Below are 21,366 nucleotides of genomic sequence, written 5' to 3'. Positions count from 1 at the left end.
TTGTTCTTTTAGGAATGTTGAATATCAATTTACTTGGGCTTTTGCTGGTGTTGGTGTTGGTTATTTTATCATAAAGTATGATTCCATGGCTTTTTTAGCTGAGTAGCAATTCTGGATTGAAACATCACCACTAAACACACGCATTTGGCATCATGTTATTATCGAGAAATTTTGATATGTTTGATTTATTCCCTTATTTTTGGCTTCAGTATTCTCGGCCCAACTTGGATCATGACCTTGACAGTGTACATTGATAAAGATATGCTCCGGTAGTATTGGTCCAGGGATTTTTCTAAATCTGAGAGATTTTGAGATCGATCGCACTCCAGTGCGATTGATCTCAAAATGTAGAAAATCTACTGACGTTGCGATCGATCGCACTCCAAGTGCGATCGATCGCAACGTCAGTAGGTTTTCTACATTTTGAGATCGAAAACCTACTGACGTTGCGATTGATCGCACTCCAAGTGCGATCGATCGTAACGTCAGTAGGTTTTCTACATTTTGAGATCGAAAACCTACTGACGTTGCGATCGATCGCACTTGGAGTGCGATCGATCGCAGATTTTTTTTTTTTATTTTTTTTTTATTTTTTTTAGGACCATTAGAAGTGGACCCTAATGGTTAACTATCAGCGTCCACTTTAATTTGGACGCTGATAGTCAATTTTTTAAAAATTTTTTGGACCATTAGCGTCCACTTTGTGGACGCTAATGGTTGACTAAGCGTCGACTACTTCCATCATCTTTAGGGTCAAAACATTGCGCCTTTTAGAGTCGATAAAGTGGACGCTAAAAGTGATTATTAGGGTCGACTCTAAGTGGACGCTGATAGTTAATTTTTTTTTTTAATTTTTTAGGACCATTAGGGTCGACTTTGTGGACGCTAATGGTTAACTATTAGCGTCCACTTTGGTTTGGACGCTGATAGTTATTATTATTATTATTTTTAAAGGACCATTAGGGTCGACAAAGTGGACCCTAATGGTTAACTAAAAGTGGACGCTAATGCTTGACTATTAGGGTCGATTTTTGCTTCCGTTTACATTATCTTTAGGGTCAAAACATTGCGACTTTTAGGGTCGATAAAGTGGACGCTAAAAGTGATCATTAGGGTCGACTTTTAAGTGGACCCTGATAATCAGACATTTGATCATTAGGGTCGGACTATTAGCGTCGACACCTTTAGGGTCGAAAAGTCGACGCTGTTGGCAACAGCGTCCACTTTAGGACCTTTAGGGGCGACTTTGAGTCGCCCCTAAAAACCTAATTTCTTGTAGTGTTCATATGAGCAAGTCAATACATCTGAATTGGATTTGTGCATTAATTGCCCAAGAAAGAGTAATGCAATTGCTATTTGATTTGTTCATACAATATTGTACATCAACAACGGGCTCGACAGAAATGACTTTTGAAATCCTTTCTTCCAAACTGCAAATGCTACAAAAATTGTCTTCTAATGTAATACTGTTCGTTTTTGTTTGAGAAGTGATCACAAAGAAAACTCATATCTTTACAATTAGTTCCATAATTTCTAGAGGAAAAAAAAAAAAAAAAACCTAATTGAATGTCTACTAAATGCATGGTAGCTATTTTATTTTAAAGTAATAGACAATCCCAAATTATGTCATATTCTAAAAGACAAAAATTAACCCTAATGCAATTACTTATTTACACAAGTATCCCTTTTTTCTGTCTTTTTTTTTTTTTTTTTTTTTTTTTTTTTTCTAATTTACACAAGTATCCCTTAGTACGTAAAGTACTAGCATATACATCAACAGCAACACAAATTGTCTGAATGCATGTGGCATGCATTTTTTCTTACTTATAGAAATGAAATGGTTAGCAACAAGGAAAGATAGACCAATTTCTGACTTACGTTCATCTTTCTCCCTTGGCTTTCTCATTCTTAAATAAAAGGTGTAGATACAAATGATTAGTAAAACAGGAACAACAGTAGGCACATCAATAATGACGGCAGTTTTAGATGAGTGACGTTCCTTTCCTGCAAACACCACAACTCTGCTTTTATTACAACATTTCTTCCGATGGATACAGGGAAGAAGTTATCTGAATTAATAAGTGAAGTCTAACACATAAAATGCTTAATTAAAATGGGAAGTGAATTACGGAGACAAGATTCGAATTCAAAACCTTTGTTTTGATACTATGTTAAATCACTACTTATTTTTAAAAATTAGAATTAATAAAAAATAATAAATTTAATCATTTAATCAATAATCTAACAAACAGTAGCAATGGAAGAGGATGTTAGAAAATACACATAGTGATAACAAGAGTGAATAGTTGATATGGCATACTTATTTGACCCGAACGCATTGAGTTGACTTAGGACTTTAGATTAAGCTAACATATAACCAAATAGGGCTAAATAGTATAGGCCATTTTGGTGTATAGTATAATCAAATTGGCCTATGGCCTATACTATAGTATAGGCTAAATAGTATAGGCCATAAGCAATTTTGGTGTATATGATCAATGACATATATGATCAAACACCTCGTGAACATATATAAGAGATATCCATAATCTTGTAAAAGTGTTTTGAAACATTGATCCAACTCCTTGATGCATGTGTTTTCCTATATATGAAAATAATTAACCCTGTGCAAAAAAAAGAAAAGAAAAAAAAAGAAGAACAATGAATCTACCTATTTTACTATCTACAAGGCGTGAAGCATGAATAGTACTATACCTTCTGAAGATGTCGTCTCAGCTGAGGGTCATAGAAACTGTATACCTCGTACCTTAAATCACAGCTGGGTGCTATATATCTCCCTCCCTGCTTTCCATCACAACATCGTGGAATATACTCCGCAGCCTTCCTCAGGCAGTTGCTGCATTCCAGCTCGTCCAAATCAGGAGTGCACATCAAAAGTGCATGTATTGTTTCAAAATCTGGGGCAGCGGCGCTTCCCACAGCAAACTTGAGAGTAGAGCTTCCTGATGCAGCGCGGATTCTTAGCCTATCTAATAAGGGTTTTAGCACCTTGTTGAACCCTTCTACGTCGGACACGTTCTTTGTGTTGTAATAGGCAGATAAAGGGCTATCTTCCATAACACCAAATATGAGTTTGTTCGAATATCTCACCATACATGTTGTGTACCATATGATTGCCTCCTTCTGGTTGGGACAATACTGTAAGAGATCGTGACTTGACTTGTTGACACAACTTCGGCATTCTTCCGTAGAGATGTCTCCTCTACAAAGTGCAATGGCGTTGACTTTATCAGGGTCTTCTCCGGCGGAGCGGTGACGTAGGCTTGTGTTGGACCGTTTGTGTAATTTTTGAAGCCTCTAAAGTCAATGATCTTGCAAAAATCTAATGTTGAATTCAAACATTCAACCTTTTCTAATTACCTGCTCTATTTTAGCTCCAAAAAATATTAGTAGGTTTTAAATATGTGAGTTCTATCTTAAAGCAGGTAAACCTAACAAATTGTTTGTTTATCATTATCTCAATTATTTTTTATTTATTTATTTAATAAATTTATTATTAAATTTTTGAATTCATTAAGTCTCACATAACTTCAATAATAAATTCACTCATTTACTGTCTAAAAATAATTAAGAGAATAATTTTTATTATTTATCATTATCTAAAAGAAGAAATTACCAACTTTAGATACTTAAAAATATTTCTATATTGACTGAGGACCAGGGTTTTTCATCCATGCTTTAAATAACGATATGATTTCTCGTCATGCATGCACGCAGTTAATTTGATTGAGACAAAAGCGATAGAGGACAAGCCACGATGCCTAAATTTAAGCCCCGAAGTCCATGGGTTACTGTCTTCGTGCGTGCACCAAACATGCATTCTTAATTGTTTCTTTCACATTCATTAAAATACCTACTACATATGGTAGAATATTCATGTATTTAAATATCAATTTAAAAATTATGTACCCAACAACCTTTAAGACTCCCTCAATGAAATCCCACCTAAGGATGAAGGTCTAGTTAAATAGGAGGAATGCTTTTTTACATTCTACCAACCATCTCCCCACCATCTTGTCTCGATCTCTTTATTTATTTAAAAAAAAATCAAGATTCTAAAGTGAAGAGATGGTGGGGAGATGGTTTGTAGAATGCAGTGAAGCATTCCTCAGTTAAATAGGCATCAACCCACGTAGCAAAATTTATGTCAGTAGACCCGGCCTTCCTTTCCCTTTGTGTGCGAGCTAGCTAGTCTGTTTTTTTGTAATTGTGTATTAAATTATTAATGCTAATTCAATCCATTTCCAGATTTTCTATGCGTATGTATATATATGCAGTATGCGAATATATTTAGTAATTAATACGAAATAGCACAAGAATACATGTAGCGTATATTTTGGTATCATCATTAATAATGAAGTATTTTCGTCACTAAAAGTGTTTAGTAGGATGAATTTAGATGGTCACTATCGTGGCTCAACAAATTTATTCTTTATTGTAGTTAAAAAAAAAAAATTACATTTATTTATTTATTTGAGCAACTTATTTTTTTTAAAAAAAAGTTGCTCAAATAAGGCTCTCTATTTTAGCTATCTATTTTTGCTATTCTATTTAAATATTATTTTTCAAAGTAAAATTATTCTTCTTTGAAAGAGAGAAAACGTTAGATTTTTCTTTTTTTTTAAAAAAAAAAAAAAATTATACATTAATTTGTTGAGTTAACGGAGCTCAATCACCAAATATTTCTCCAATTTGCTAAGCTAGATGCAGTTCATTTTGATTCTATTTTAGAATTGTGACTAGCCAAATAACCCAAAAATTATTTTGACTAGCTGGTTGAGAATATGTTCTCTATAGTATTAATTGGTACATTATTATTAATTAGCAACAACTTGTTCCGAAGATTAACAGTACGTACAGTACTATTAGCGAGGAGGAGTTGAAATTTTCTCACTCAAAGAGTTGGATTATTGGCGATCGATGAAGAGTTTGTTCCTAAAAGTGTTATTAATTTTCTTATAAACGAATGGGTTGATTATTATTTTCTCTATTGAACAGTATAATGCATATTACTGAACAAAATAATAAATTTGTGTATTATTAAAATAAATTGGTAAGCCTTGCAGCAGCGAAGATGCTGAAATAATTGGGTCAGGATCTTCTATAATTTCTTTAAAATTTTAAATTTTTAAATTACGTAATTTATGCGTTTTTAGGCATCAAAACGCTTAGAATATGCTACATATTAAAAATGTGTCATTTTATCGAGAGAACAAAAAAAAATTTCTATAAACATAGTCTACAAAAATTTTTATAAAAATTTTCTCTAAACCAATCCGGAGGAAATATATTCCAACCCATTAAAATAATGTCAAGTGTCTATGAACATTTAAAACGCATATTAAATTTTTAATGTCATTGATAGCATTTTATTAACTTAGACTAACGCTTTAAATGTTTATATACACTTGACACTATTTTAAATGAGTTGGAGGATATTTCCTTTTTTTTAATTGTGTTTAAAATGATATATATAAAGGTACACTCAGATTAGGAAGAAGCTCAGTGTGTCGGGAAGAAGAAAAATGGATATTTTGTTACTCCCAATATATATTAATTAATGAAGAGAATGAGGTAGGCAATTTATTCAATTTCTACACAATAATAATTTGTTAAATCTTTATTTACTTTAAAAATTTAACTACGCTAATTAGGGAACCAATTTTTACTTTAATTTTGTTTGTGCATGTTGAGAATAAGGTTGTAGATTGAATCACAAAATATAATGTACAGAAGAGGCCTATATATAGGCGAATAATACAGACCTAGTAGAATAAGGAAAGGAATAATACAGACCTAGTAGAATAAGGAAAGGTAAACCTAGTAACCCTAGAATACCAAAGAAAGTAAATAATAATAATATAATAATATCTAACAGCCCCCCACAAGCTCAAGGTGGAGTGCGAGAGACCAACTTGAGGTTGGACACAAGATCACGAAAACGTCCTGGAGGATGTGACTTTGTAAAGATGTCTGCGAGCTGATCACGAGACGTGACAGAATGAAGTTGTAGTGAGCCCTGAAGAAGATGATGACGAACAAAATGACAATCAATCTCAATATGTTTTGTCCGTTCATGAAAAACATCATTATGAGCAATCTGAATAGCACTCTTATTATCACAGTATACAGGAGTAGCAGAAGAAAGAGAGACACCCATATCTTGTAACAACCATCGCAACCAAAGAAGCTCCGCGGTAGTGTCAGCGAGAGCACGATATTCTGCCTCTGTGCTAGATCGAGCAACAACAGTCTGTTTCTTACTTCGCCAAGAAATAAGCGAGGTGCCAAGTAGAAAACAATAACCAGTGGTAGAGCGACGATCTGTTGGATCACCCGCCCAATCAGCATCAGTATAAGCATGCAGCTGTATAGGAGACTGAGAGGAGAAATAAAGCCCATGAAATAATGTCCCCTTCAGATACCGAAGAATGCGTAGAACAGCTGAGAAATGAGTGGAGCGAGGAGCAGCCATAAATTGACTCACCTGATGGACAGCATATGAGATATCAGGTCGAGTGACAGTAAGGTAGACAAGACTGCCAACTAAATGCCGATATAAGGTAAAATCATGAAGAGGCTCGCCATCATGAGGAGTGAGACGAGTATTAAGCTCAGTCGGTGTGTCGACAATCTTACTGTCTGTAAGATTTGCCCGAGAAAGTAGATCAGATATATACTTAGCCTGTGTTAAATAATAACCATCTGAAGAAGATGAGATCTCAAGACCAAGAAAATAGCTAAGAGGGCCAAGATCTTTCATCTCAAAGTGTTGACTAAGAAACTGTTTAAGTTCCTGAATACCAGTCATATCATCCCCAGTGATAATCATGTCATCAACATATAGTAGAAGAAGTATGGTACCCCGGTCTGTGCGGCAAATAAACAAGGCAGAATCATAAGAACTAATGGAGTAGCCAAGGCGAGAGATAGTGGCGCTAAACTTAGCAAACCATGCTCGAGGTGCTTGCTTAAGCCCATAGAGTGCTCGACGAAGACGACAAACCTTGTTTGTAGGATGAGATAATCCAGGAGGTGGCTGCATATAAACTTCTTCACTTAAATCACCATTAAGGAAGGCATTTTTGACATCCATTTGACATAGTGACCAATGCCGAGAGGCTGCAACAGCCAAAAGAGCACGCACAGAAGAAAGGCGAGCAACTGGAGCAAAAGTCTCCTCATAATCCACACCATATTCCTGAGTAAAACCTCTGGCCACAAGTCGAGCCTTGTACCTGTCAATAGTACCATCGGAACAAGTCTTGATTTTGTAAACCCACTTACACCCGACCGCATATTTTCCAAGAGGTAAGTCAACCAGATCCCATGTATTGTTCTTGTGTAAAGCATCAAGTTCCTCTTTCATCGCAGCCTGCCAAAGAGGGTTAGTGGAGGCCTCACGAAAAGAGTGAGGCTCGTGCAAGGTAGCTAAGGCATGAAAGCAATGAAAATCCTGTAAATGGGAAGGAAGAGATCTTACTCGGGTGGATCGACGAATGTCAGGTGATGGAGTGCAGACTGGATCCTCAGATGGAACAGAACCTGGGGAGGCAGGCGAAGAACTTGGGGACGCAGGCGAAGCAGCGTCGAGGGCATCAGATGACTGCAGTTCTAGCGAGAGAGACTCAGGCAAGACATTGGTGGTGGGAGTAGGAGAAAGAGGAAACTCAAAAAGGGTAGTAAAGGGAGGGGATGATGGCATGCTGAATTTGCCGACGTCGTGGAATAGTCGATGCTCCCAAAAAACTACATGACGGGAGATGCGAAGACGACGAGACACAGGATCATAACACCGGTAGCCCTTGTGTTCCACTCCATATCCAAGAAAACAACACAACCGAGAACGAGGCTCAAGTTTGGTGCGCTCATGAGGCTGGAGTAAAACAAAACAGGCAGAACCAAAGACACGGAGATGATGATATGAAGGGATAGAGCCAAACAACCGCTCATGAGGAGTGCAATTATCAAGGATAGGGGTAGGCAACCTATTGATTGTGTAGACAGCCGTGAGAGTGGCTTCACCCCAAAACGGGGTAGGAACAGATGTGGAAATGAGAAGAGCACGGACAGTGTCTAAAATGTGCCTAAGTTTACGTTCAGCTCGACCATTTTGTTGTGAGGTGCCTGGACACGACAAGTGAGAAACAGTGCCATAATGTTTTAGAATGGCTTGAAAATCATGTTGAGTATATTCTAAAGCATTATCAGAACGAAAAGCCTTAATGGGTTTTGAAAATTGGGTTTCAACCATTTTGGCAAAAGTACGATAAATATCCAATAATTCAGAACGAGATTTCATTAAAAACACCCAAGTGTAACGAGAGAAATCATCAACAAAATAAACAAAATAACGTGAGCCACTCATACTAGCAACAGGAGAAGGTCCCCAAACATCAGAATGAATTAAATCAAAGGAAGCAGTAGCATGAGAGTCACTATTATTAAATGGCAAAGCCGGTTGTTTACCAAGTTGACATGAACTACAATCAAAAGAATTATTGGAAACTGAACCTAACAAACCCTTGGAAGCTAAAAATTGAACACGAGAGGCAGATGCATGACCAAGACGCGAATGCCAAAGTGCAAGAGATGGTGATGATGAAGAGGCTGCAGCAGAGATGCCTGTGGCGGGGAGATGTAAGGATGATAGTTCAAACATATGCCCAATTCTACGCCCGGTCCCAATGGTCTGATTCGTACGAGGATCCTGTACATGCACACCAGAAAAGTCAAAAACAAGTCTATATCCAAGTTCACACAGTTGGCCAACAGAAAGAAGATTGAAGGATAATCCAGGCACATGAAAAACTTCAAGAACAGAAAGGGAAGGTGTATTGATAGTGCCTATATTTTTAACAGTCATAATGGAGCCATCAGCTGTGCGAATGAATGAAGAATGAGGTGAAGGTACAGATGTGGTAGAGGAAGTAGGGTGAGGTGTCATGTGATTGCAACAAGCAGAGTCAAAGAGCCAAGAGGAAGAGGTACCTGGCAAAATTGAGAGGACAGAGGAAGATGCATTACCAGAACGAGATAGGACGACCTGGTTGACTATTGTCTCGAAGTCAGCTGCAGATAAGGTGACACTGGATCCTGATGCGTGGCCAGAGGGGGCAACTGAAGAGGGAGCAGCTGGAGATGAACCACTCTCAGTATGAGCAACTGCTGCTGTGGGTGCATTAGATCTTCCCTTACGCCAACACTTGTCAATCGTGTGCCCTCGGCGTCGACAATAGCGACAGTAATTATTATCGCGAGACTTAGGAGGGAGTCGAGAAGTACCTGACCTGTCATAATACTCTCGTTGGAATGACGAGGAGCCAAAGGATGGTGCAGCCAACACTGTATGACTAGGCTGAGAGCGCATAGTCTGCGATCTAGTCTCGGCATGGACAAGTTCAAAGATGGCAGTGTCCAAAGTGGGAAGAGGAGAACGATGTAATAGTTGCACACGAACATGCTCAAAATCATCACGCAAAGCCATCAAAAATTGGTGAAGGCGATGTTGATCTCTACGGGTAACATACATCTGAGCATCAGTGGGATCCTTCCAAATCGGATCAGAAACATCAATTTGGTTCCACAAGAATTGCATGCGGGCAAGAAAATCATTGATACTCTGACCAGATTCCTGCCTGAGATGGAAAAGTTCAAACAAAAGCTGATACTCGTGAGCACCATCTACAGAAGAATAACGAGAAGCAAGCATATCCCAAGCACCCTTTGCTTCATCAAAGCTGCCAAAGAGTGCAGAAATAGATGGGATAGTGGTATTACGGAACCATGTAAGAATCTGATGATGTTTGCTATCCCAATTAATAAGACGAGTGGTAAAAGCCTCATCTGCCTCAGAATCCTTTTTAACTGGCTTTTGGATATCCCCAGTGACATAAAGCCAAAGCTTGCGGCCTTTAAGAAAGCTGCGCATAGATTGAGACCACAACATATAGTTTGTTCCATCCAATACAGTCTGAACATGATGAAAAATCTCGTTTTGTGCCATCTGGAAGGCTCAAATGCAAAAACAGACTCCAAATATGAAATCAGGACGAAAAAATAGGTAAGAAAGCACCTGGTCAACTCTGAAAGTCAACAAAAAGTCAACGGTCAAAGTCAACGCTGACGTGGCAAGGTCTGACTTGAGACTGCTGACGTGGCACGTATGGCTGACGTGGCTATGCTGACGTGGCACGTAGGGCTGACGTGGCTATGCTGTCGTGGCAATTAGGGCTGACGTGGCAAGAATGGCGTGGCACGTGTGGTACACGCGCGAACGGAGGAGGCTTGCACTGGTGCGTGGATCTGACGCGCGGACCTTCTGGGGGCGCGTGGAGGCGCGTGGCGGCTCGTATGGAGGATCTGAGGCCTGTTCTGGAATCCTGGGGAGCAGATCTATCGATCGATGGCCTGAGGGAAGCAATCGGACCACCGTGGCGGCCGGTGGCTGGACGGCGGAGGCGGAATTGCCGAACCTTTGGGCGGCGCGTGTGGGATCCGATATGGCTGTGTGCGGCGGCTCTGGGACGGTTGTCTTCCGGGCTTTCAAGCGGTATAGTGATACGCTGAAAACCTCGAGGAAAAGATAGAGAACCGTGAGGATCAGAGAGAAGGATTCGCCGGATAACACTGGCGGCGCCGGAGGAAAAATATTTAGCCGTGAAAAAATTTTGAGGTGATTCAGAACCTGTGCTTTGATACCATGTTGAGAATAAGGTTGTATATTGAATCACAAAATATAATGTACAGAAGAGGCCTATATATAGGCGAATAATACAGACCTAGTAGAATAAGGAAAGGTAAACCTAGTAACCCTAGAATACCAAAGAAGGTAAATAATAATAATATAATATTATCTAACAGAACTAAAGTTTACCAGTGTACCTGCGTACACTGCGCCAAAAGACGTCTATCGCACTGCCCGGACTATGGGGAGGAAAAAAACTATCAACAAGAGTTACAATCTCACCTGGGAATTCCCGTAGATTCTGGGTTTGTCTATCTCATTAGGCTACACTTCTACGAGTTTCAACCATGGATTACTCGGATATCAGAAAGATTGTTTCTAATTTTCATAACAAATATGACCGCAGAGCGAGAAGCCGATGTGATAGGTTGGAGTGGTGGAAATGGTGTTCCAGTATATAGAGACTACGCGGTTTCCATGTTTGGCAAAGACGGCGAGAATAAAATGAATCTTTCTCTCGCATTAGAAGCAAACCCACAAGACACGCAGACTGTTTACAATAATGTAATCTTGAACGGTGTCGAAATCATTAAAGCAGGCACCTCTAATGGCATATCCAATCCCGGCCTAGTTGCTTTGACCGCTCCAACGAAGTCCAAGAATAACGCTACAATAATAGCTCTGTCACCAGCACCGACGAAGTCCAAGAATAACAGTACTACAATAATATGTGCCGTCGGTGGTGGTGGAGTTTTCGACTTTGTTGTGCTATCCATTCTCGGATACTTCATTCTCCGGCAGCGCAAAAGAGACCAGGACTCAACATAGACCCGCAGGTCATCTTTGCCGTCTGATCAATGTCGTCGCTTTTCATTGGCTAAGATTAAAGCAACCACCGAAAACTTTGACGAAACTCGCATAATTGGTGTTGGTGGGTTTGGTAACGTGTACAAAGGGTCCATAAACATTGACGGTGGGGCCAACCCAGTTGCAATCAAGCGGTTGACGCCCGGTTCTCAACAAGGGGCTCACGAGTTCGAGACCGAAATCGAGATGCTCTCCCAACTTCGCCACCGTCATCTCGTTTCTTTAATAGGCTACTGTAACGATGGCAATGAGATGATCCTCCTATATGATTTTATGGGTCATGGGACACTCCGTGATCATCTTCACAAAACTACTGATAATCCTCCTCTTTGTTGGAAGCAACAGTTGGAGATCTGTATCGGTGCAGCACGTGGGTTGAACTACCTTCACACGGGTGCGAACTACACAATCATTCATCGTGACGTGAAGACGACAAATATTTTATTGGATGAGAAATGGGTAGCAAAGGTGTCTGATTTTGGGTTATCCAAAATAGGAAAGTCTGAAGCCCATGTTAGCACGAATGTCAAGGGTACTTTTGGGTATTTAGATCCAGAATATTACCGACGTCAACAGTTGTCTCAGAAGTCTGATGTATACTCGTTTGGTGTAGTTTTGTTCGAAGTATTGTCTGCGAAGCCACCCATAATACATACTGGAGAGATGCATGTGCCTAGGAGAGTGGGCTCCGGAATGCTATCGCAATGGAAAGGTTGATCAGATCGTTGATCCATCATTAAAGGATGAAATATCAGCCGAGTGTTTAAAGACATTTGTTGAGATTGCGATTAATTGTTTGCACGACAATGGAATCAACCGGCCATCGATGAATGATGTGGTGCGGGACCTTGAGCTAGCATTGCAGTTGCAGGAGAGTGCAGACAAAGATGTCAAGCTTGAGGAGGAAATTATCCAGCCCAATGACATGTGTAGCAGCAGTAGTAGGATCAGTGGACAAGATTTCTCTGAGATTGTAAATCTTCAAGGTCGGTGAAAGAAGATAGTAGCCGATCGATCAATTTTTAGGATGTTTTATTAGAGTCACATTGCCGAAAACAAGGAGTGGGTTTGAAAGCAAGTCAGCAAGTGGATCAACTATTGTATGAAAACGTCGAATTTAAACTCAATCTTTGAATCTCAAGGAAATATATTCTTTAGGATGTCTAGTTTTAATGTAGGACGGATGTAATGTTAAAGTTTTCACTTTACTGAGGTGTCCTGCACATCCACGTACATGTATGCAGCATGTGTTTTACACTAGCCTAACTAATAGATACATATGAATTATTGTGGGACAAAAATATCTCTACGATTTTTTTTCTTACCAGTTTCGAAGACTATTTAAGATAAGAGAGGGTTAGGTTCTCATCTCGTGCATCTCTAACTAACGGGAGACACTTCTAAGGTGTAAAGTTGAAAATGTGATTTTCATCGTCAAAATTGTTTTCTTCAAATAACAATCATGGAGAGATACGTCTCTTATTATTTTATTAGACTCAATTCATAAAGCTAGCGTAGATCATCAAAGATCTAGTTGAACTTATAATTTCATCATAAAATATGTATCTATAATAATTCTAATATGGACCGTTCCTTTTTAAATGAATTGTCCAAAATACTACACACATAGAAGAGAAAGGTGTAGCTTGCATGCATGCAACCCACATAGGTGGCCTCAAGGGGCCAAGAAGAGTGGTTCAGCCAACCCCAACAAACACTCCTATGACTTGCACAGGATGCAATCTATCATTTTTCTCTCTTATATGCCATTACATTTTGGGTAATTCATTTAAAAATTGAAGGACATAAATTTTCTCTAAACTAATTTGAAAGAAATTAATTCTCTAACCCAGTCTAATAATTTGCCACATGTCTTCTTGCATATGCTCAACATAGAAAGCAATCCAAAAGTCTCTCCTTAAGCCGTTCATCTTCTTTCTCAGTTTTCTCTCTCTGATATACGACTGAAAAATTTGCAGCTGGGGTTGGACGTTAATGAAGGCTTGCAGAATGGATGTTAATGAAGGTATGTGCTAAAATTCTTTCTGTGTACACGTTAATGAAGGCTTGCAGAATGGAGGAAACAAGAACCGTTTGGACAATCCAATATTATATTTGGGGTTGCACCTGTCTTTGTTAATGGAAGAACAACACCTGCAGAATCCAAACCAGCTTCCACTGCAGAATTCTCAGCTGGACTCTCGATCACCACACGGCCACACATGAATTCTCACCTAAATACAAATTAGACTTCTTTAAACTCTTTAGAGATGACTGCCTATACTTGGATCAAATTCTTTTAAAAAAAAAAAATCAGAGAAAAGTGAGAAGGGAAACGAATCGGTTTAGGAGAAAGCCATTGGACTCCTTCGTGTTTCAGCTTTGTGTGTTCGAGCGTTAGAAGAAGAATAGTTAACATTACAGTAAAGAGCGTTAACTGTGTAGGTAGTATGTTAATTATACTAAAAAGCCATATGCCTCTCACATTATAGAGGACATGTGGCAATTTATTAGACTGGATTTGAAAATTTTTCTATCCAAAAACAAATGGCTTAAATTAAAGCTATTACACTGCGTCAAACGTCAGTATCCTAAGTATTGCACGTGATCTCAATCAAGACCTAAACAAATGCCCTATATTTCACAATCAAGACACTTATGAGAACAATCAATCATCAAAGCACGTCTGCCTGAATAATGAGCAGTTCCAAGTATATATATGCATAATCATCACATATTTCATCACATATTGTGTTAACTCCCTTTGAAGCTTATTATGGCTTGTGACAGAAAAAGTGATTCATTATTTTCACTCACAACATGAGATGATTGCAAATTAGCAATTGTCTGTAATCTGAATCAAAGGAAATCGATCAAAAGAAAAATAACTGCCATCAAAAGAAAAATAACTGCCACAAGGATAATAGGATACACTTTTTTTTTTTCTGTTCTTGGTAAATAATAGGGCAATCCATTTGCCATCTCTCTCTTTTGAAGGAAATATTTGAAAATGTACAACGCATGATTCTCACCCATGTCCAGGCCTCTTTTTCTCCTCATGCTGTTTTAGCTTGCTGCCAATCCCATTAAAAAAAAAAAAAATTCAAAATCAAAATTAATAAAAGTCAGCTTAAGTGTTAATTCTAGCAGAAGTGTACATCAAAACATGGCGTCTATATAGCACCAAAACTATCACCAATTTAATTGATGGGTAGACAGATTCAGGGCGCATCAGGAAACCACAAGGAATGCATTTTTATCAACTTGGGATTCACTATACATTTTTATCAGGATTTAATGTTTGCGCATCTAACGGTGTATATAAAGTCAATGTTGGCAAATCTTTTAAAACATTTAAATGATGTGACATCTTATATATCGATAAATACACAAACTTTAAATTCTTATATAAAATGGATATTATCCGTTTCATTTAAATGGAGAGGATCCTAATTCACTAGAGAACAACATAAAATGGAGATTCCCCTTATTTACTTGTTCACAACCTAATCAGAGGAACCATCTCAAATGGCAAGCAAAAGGCAGACACAGCATAAATCAACTTAATACGCAGCACTGATAAGCCACAAATGTTCAGCACCACTTAAGTTGCAGACCAAAAAGTTGAAACAAATGCCTACTATGGTGTAAACATAAGATTTTTTTTTTTTTCTAAGCATGTAAAACTAGATTTTAATTCAATATGCAAGAACCCAAAATTTTATGGCAGTTATTCTTTGAAGCATATATAAATGCTGCTCGTTAGGTAATCCCACATTGGTTGGGTTTTGAGACTTTTCATGTGCTTGCGAGATGACTATCTATCATCTGGTATAAGGTTTGGGGTTGAATGCTTGACACTCAACCAGACTTTTCTTCTACTAAGTTTAAGCTGAAAAACTCACTCGTTTCTCTTCTTCCAGCTTGGCCTTGATATAAGAGTAGGTTGCTACTCCAGCAATTGCAATGGCTGTTCCAATACCAGTTTGTGTTGAAATTTTGTTACCTGCCAAGAGCCATATGTTAGACATCATTCAGATAAAAAGTTCTTTACGCAAATAAAGAACGGAAGAAAGGAAAAAGTAAAAGGGAGATAAAAAAAAAATTACCGAAGATCACGATTGAGAATCCAATCACAAATACTCGTTTCAACACGTTCCCAACTGCATGTGTAAGAGGTGCCACCCTCTCCAGGGTGTTGGTGGCCAGCTGTATTCAAGCAGCCGAAAAAGAGAACGGTTCTTGTCAGCTCATAACATCATACTCCACTAAAAATTATCAATTAATGAAAGTACGGGCTACAATAAGAATGAATCCAGCAGTTGGCATGGTATGAAATTCGGATTCCAATATGGGGGGGGGGAGGGGAATCAAAGAGAGGGCTCATATAATTGCAAGAATAAAATAACTTCTACACAAGCCATGCAAACATCAGTTACAAAAGAATATGCAGAAACAAAAATGTACCTGATTGTAAAGATGGTAAAACATTCCCACCCAAAAAAGGTCTGTGACGAACTTGGTTAGACCTACTTTGGCAATTGCATCACTAAAGCCATGCTTCAGCAGTTTTGGTCCCTCCAACTGTAAAACAAAATGAGGCCATGGAAATATCGAAAGACATTAAAACATGAACTTTTATTTGGGTTACATAATATCGAAATTCTAGAGTTGTAAGTGAAGTTCACTCACGATGATGGCAGGTGGAATACAGACAATGAGAGCAATGATGGAAATATAAGCATAGAGATTAGTACTATCCATGTCAGTCTGCAAAATTCACATATAAAAACAAAAAGCCCATTAGACAAGCTTTAGAGCCATGGAAGATAAGAACTCTCTAAACTCATATAATAGCTTTTGCATGACTAACTCAAGGTAAAAGAGTTAAGAAGAGTTTCGTAGTAGATAACCATGGCTTTCTTTGAATAGATACTCCTATATGTAAAGGATATATTGGAAATCATAGCACTAATGAAGCCAGTCCAGTTGAATGACAGCTCGGTCAATGATGCCATTGACACACCTGCATGTCAAATCAAAGCCAAACTTACCATTAATATAGAAATGTACAAAGACTAATCGAATAAAATTTACATGGACTGGCCAAGTCTGGCCTTCACCTTCGAAACCTTCATAGATTATATAATATGTATATTTTGTAAGTAACAAATACTCTCTTTCTTCGTCCCATAATAACTGAAAATTTGAAAAATGGTACGCATTTTAATGAAACAAACACCCTTTCTAAAATATCCTTAGATGGACAGTCCAAAAATAAAAGTTCATTGTGATAGAAGGAGAATTGATGTCATAAAGTAGTCATCTGGTCAAGCGGTGTGATCCACTGTCTAGATTAGGATATTTCAACCAGCATGATATGACTGAAACAACCACATAAATAGAGAGAGCTTACCAAGAACAACAGGAGCCAGAGACAGCCATAAAGTTATAGGTATTGATTGTCCAAGTATGAACTGAGAGGCAGCAGCATTGAAGAAGGGCTCAAGAGCTGAAATAAATAAATATTATTTCAGTGGAAGAAACTCTAGACTCGATTAGTATTGGTCATATAATAGCTTAAAACATAAAGGTAAAATCTGCGCAAGAGCATGGAAGTTTCTATAACCTTTAATTGTATGAGTGAATGATACAGCAACAGCTGCAAAAGAGACATTGCTTGTCACGTGGCCAAGTGCATGACACACGGCAACAGGGATGAGCAGCTTCAAGAGGTTTGAGTCCATAGGCTACAAAGAGAAACACCATTTACATGCCAAGTGCAATCAGCACATAACAAAGGTTTCAAGTTCTGCTCATAAAAATTAGCCTTGGACATAGTCCTGATAAGTAACCACAATCAGACCGGAGGAGCATCAAATTTTATGTGATATGCACCAAAGTAATGCTAAAAACTACGTTTTTATCCTACAACTATTTTACAATGATGACATTATAGTCCTAACTAACCATTGGACTAGTCCTTGTTAAAAAAATAAAAAATTGACTGAAATTGCCACATCAATTATGGTTATTTATGGCATTTCTCTATGCACCATGTTCTAAAGGACTGCAAATTTGGTGTAATATTGCACTAGAAACAACTTCAAAACACTAAATCAATTATTTAAACTTGTAATTTCTTTCAGATGGATCATCCACTTTGGTATTGCTTTGAATTTCAGGAAAGAGAAGCTATATATTGACATACTAAAATTACCATGTATGGAAATGGAAACTAGACAACGGTGCTACAAGAGCACTGAAGGTGGACCATGTTTCAATAATAGAGTAATAGTTGGGTGTTCCCAACAAAAATGGTAACTGGGGAATTATGAAATTATAATATGATAAGAGGACTCGAGATCTGGTACCCCATTATCAACAAAAAAGCTATATGTCGTCGTTTTACTTTACACGACGGGGAAATTTAAGCGCGACATGACCCAAAAACAAGTACCATACTCCTGCTTAAATCCTAGTATTAAAATAATGCTATAATTTGTCAAGATTAAATTTAAAAGTTAACTTATTTTTAGAAGCTTTTAATAAAAAAAAATATTAAAAAAAATTCAATCTTAAACATTGATTAAACTACAATATTGATATTAAGCTGAATCCGTACCATACTAAAAACCACCAAGCTCATAAAACACACATCCAGGGTAAAAAAAAAAAAACTTTTTTACAATTAATTATTAGAATGTAAGTGGGCTTGAAGGGTTTAGCTTACAGCGCGCTTGGGAAGGCCCACAGTCCAGCTCACCAAACAGTATATCACCCCGACCAACAAGTGTATAACCGACACAAAGCTGTACGCATCAGAAACCAACTGTCGTCGGAAAAAACAATAATGTATGTACACCGCTAGAGTTGATCACATTTACAATCCTACCCACCTAAAATTACACATAATTTATCTCAAAAGTCAAAATACCGAACTTACTAGGGGTACGGGAAGTAATTGTAGATCTTCTTGTTGAGGATGTTGAAAATCACGTTCAGGAAATACCTGCACGACGACAATTTCGTAATTTCACGCATTCAGTCACACACATACCGAGAACATAAACAACGACACCGTATCTTCGACTCTTTCGAGCCCAAGACTCAGTTAGTCAGTTAGATATCTTATTGTAGCCACCGGCGCAGGTTAGAGAATGCACGTGACCTACCACATGAAGAAGAAGAAGCCCGTGACGAGAGCCGGGTACTTCGCGAAGAACCCGACCGGAGCGATCTTCGCTTCCCTGTAAGAAACACAATCGAGTCAGAACGGAGGCCAAAGAGAACTACCACTCGGCCGAGTCAGAACGGAGGAAACGGACCTCACCCGGCGGAATCGCCCCTTTCGGCCGGCGACGACGAAGCCGTGGCGCAGACGGTGCTTGGCCTCAGAATCTTCGCGCTGAGCCTCGAGCTCTCGAGCAGCAGAGCCGGTCGGAGCTGCCTCCCCCATATCAAGTTTCCGCCCTCTCCGACGGCTCCGATCGGCCGCGCGGAGACGAAGCTGACGCTGCCGTTGGCGCCGCTCTCTCTCTGCGGCTTTCGGAGGTTTGAGAGGGGAGCGAAGGTGGCGGCGCGTGACAGCACTCGCGACTCCATGATCAGAGAGAGAGAAAGAGTAAGGAAGAGAGCGAAATGTGCTTGTGGTAGCTACGCAGAGCTTTTATTCACGATCAGAGAAAGGCTTATCCTGCGCGGAAATGGATAACTTGCACCAGGGAGCAATGCGGACCGTTTCAATAGTGACAAGCCGAGCGGTTAATCACCTATTCGATTCTGATTTGGTACCTCGCGGGACACACTCATACAATACACCAACCTGTTGATCACCTGAATAGGGAATCAGGGATCATCGTGTAGTTTGATGAACGCTGTGAGAGCGTTGGGGGCATAGAGGTAAGATGGAGGGGTACGTGTCAGATTGTAGTCCAACAGGGGAGGCATAAGGAAGAAAGATAATATTGTGGCTGTGGGGGAGGATATGGGGGCCCATCTTATCCCCAGCGAAAGGCCTGGGAGGGAGGGCTTGTCTTGTCCAATCGCGGTGCTCTTTGTTCAATCCCTTATCGTCTTTCTCTATTTTTTCTTTATGTCTACTTTTATCCTTCAAATATTTAAAGGATAAGAAATAGTGGATTTAATTAATATAAAATATTTAATTAAAAAAAAAAAAAAGATAAATTATGAAAATAGAATTTTAACTTAGGATTGTTCTCCAAACAGAAACTAATAAAAAATAATATATATTTATCAAATATTTTAATCCTTTATATATATATATATATATATATATATATATAATAGAAATCTTCCCATTTTTTTTTTATAAGATATAAAACTTCCTTTTAAAAGTTACCATTTATTATGAGTTCAGAAAAAAAAAAAAAAAAATGTTACGATTTTTTTTTATGTTCTCTTTATCCTACATGAATATTGTTCTTTAAAAAAAAAAATATGAAAAACGAGTAAGAAAAGTTCTTTTCCTACTTTCTTAAAAAATAATTTTTACGTAAAATTAGAAAAACACATCGAGAAGTCGAGAACACCATAAGAAACCGTATCATTCGTCTTACAAAAAGACAATAGCTATAATTCTCATACCAGCTAGGCAGCTACCCCCCAATGGATGTGTATAAGACATAAGGTCTTTTTCCCGTGTGCCATGTAGGCTTTCTTTGAAGAGGTATTAATAATTCATGTGATAAAACACAATAAAGAAAAGTGTTTGTCATCCGTGAGGTAGCTAACCCGCCTAAAGAAATGTTAGATGATTTTTTTGTTTTTTTCTTCAAAAAGTGTTGGAAGCGGAGAGTAATTGTAGCTATTTTACCTGAGCGTAAATATAATAGCACCAACCTGCAGGGGACTGCTTAGGAGGGACCTAGAAGACGAAAACCGTAGACGCACCCTAAAGACCAGCTAAGCCATAGCTTAACCGACCGCCCCACTAAGACATCAATGGGATCCAAGGGGAATAATACAAATAGACATGAGGATTTTCATATTTAGGAGTCGAACTCATGCCCCTACATTATTCAAACCCAGCGGAAATGCCCCTGAGACCATCGAATCTCCACCTCAGTTATAGAAATGTTCGATGATTTGTTGTATGCATGATGGCTCTCGTTTGAAGATTAACGTTGAATTATCAATACACTTATAAATGGATAAAAAATTGTACAAATCAGTATCTAAAAATGACATGTTTGATAGCGCATGAGATGCTTTTTTTTTTAATAATGTGCTTCTCACAATTTTTTTAAAGGTTAAATGCCCTTTTGATACTTGAGTTTTAACGACTTTATTTTATTTTATTTTTTTTCATCTAGGTTTAATTTTGTATCATAGATGGTGCTTATTTTATAGGTAAATACAGAGACGGTACTTTTGCCAATCTTTCATCCATAAAACTAATAGAATTCTACGTCAAACTAATCAAAACATGTCACGTGTCATTTACCTCAATAAAAAATTAAAAATAAAGAATAAAAATAAAAAATAATTAAAAATATATCTCTCTCTCTCTCTATATATATATATAGACACACACCGAAGAGGGCTGGCTCAAGCCTCAAGCCACCCCTTTGTGGCAATGGGGTGGCCTACGTACCACCCTCATTCTCAATTGAAATATGTTGTGTGGATCGCAATGTACAAATGGTGCGTGGTTACAAGTGTACATAGACTTGATTCTATGACTCAAAGTTTATGTTTATGTTTTGTCACTTGGACCCAATGGGCCAAATAAGTGACCAACATTATTAGTAGTATGGATCATCTAAGGT

General features: G+C 38.3%; 1 protein-coding gene and 1 pseudogene across 2 annotated transcripts; one reads left to right on the top strand and one right to left on the bottom strand.

The window, feature by feature from the left end:
• The first annotated feature begins 10,268 nt into the window (after positions 1–10,268).
• LOC132169803 (receptor-like protein kinase FERONIA) lies at positions 10,269–12,569 on the top strand (annotated as a pseudogene).
• A 1,676-nt stretch (positions 12,570–14,245) lies between these two features.
• On the bottom strand, positions 14,246–19,505 carry LOC132170653 (triose phosphate/phosphate translocator, chloroplastic). Of its 2 annotated transcripts, none has more exons than XM_059581710.1 (12): positions 18,909–19,505; positions 18,751–18,825; positions 18,522–18,587; positions 18,309–18,387; positions 17,205–17,325; positions 16,992–17,087; positions 16,489–16,601; positions 16,268–16,345; positions 16,043–16,159; positions 15,685–15,784; positions 15,481–15,581; positions 14,246–14,649 (listed from the first exon to the last, which is right to left on the bottom strand). In XM_059581710.1, exons 1-12 carry the CDS (start codon positions 19,178–19,180, stop codon positions 14,632–14,634), a joined length of 1,236 nt encoding a protein of 411 aa, XP_059437693.1. In that variant the 5' UTR covers positions 19,181–19,505; the 3' UTR covers positions 14,246–14,631. The 2 variants fall into 2 exon arrangements, with proteins under 2 accessions (XP_059437693.1, XP_059437694.1); XM_059581711.1 differs by having other exon boundaries at positions 18,904–19,125.
• Positions 19,506–21,366: the final 1,861 nt, after the last annotated feature.

The sequence above is a fragment of the Corylus avellana genome, chromosome ca2, assembly GCF_901000735.1.
Source record: "Corylus avellana chromosome ca2, CavTom2PMs-1.0".
Lineage (NCBI taxonomy): Eukaryota > Viridiplantae > Streptophyta > Magnoliopsida > Fagales > Betulaceae > Corylus > Corylus avellana.
This window is presented reverse-complemented; position numbering and strand designations above follow the sequence as displayed.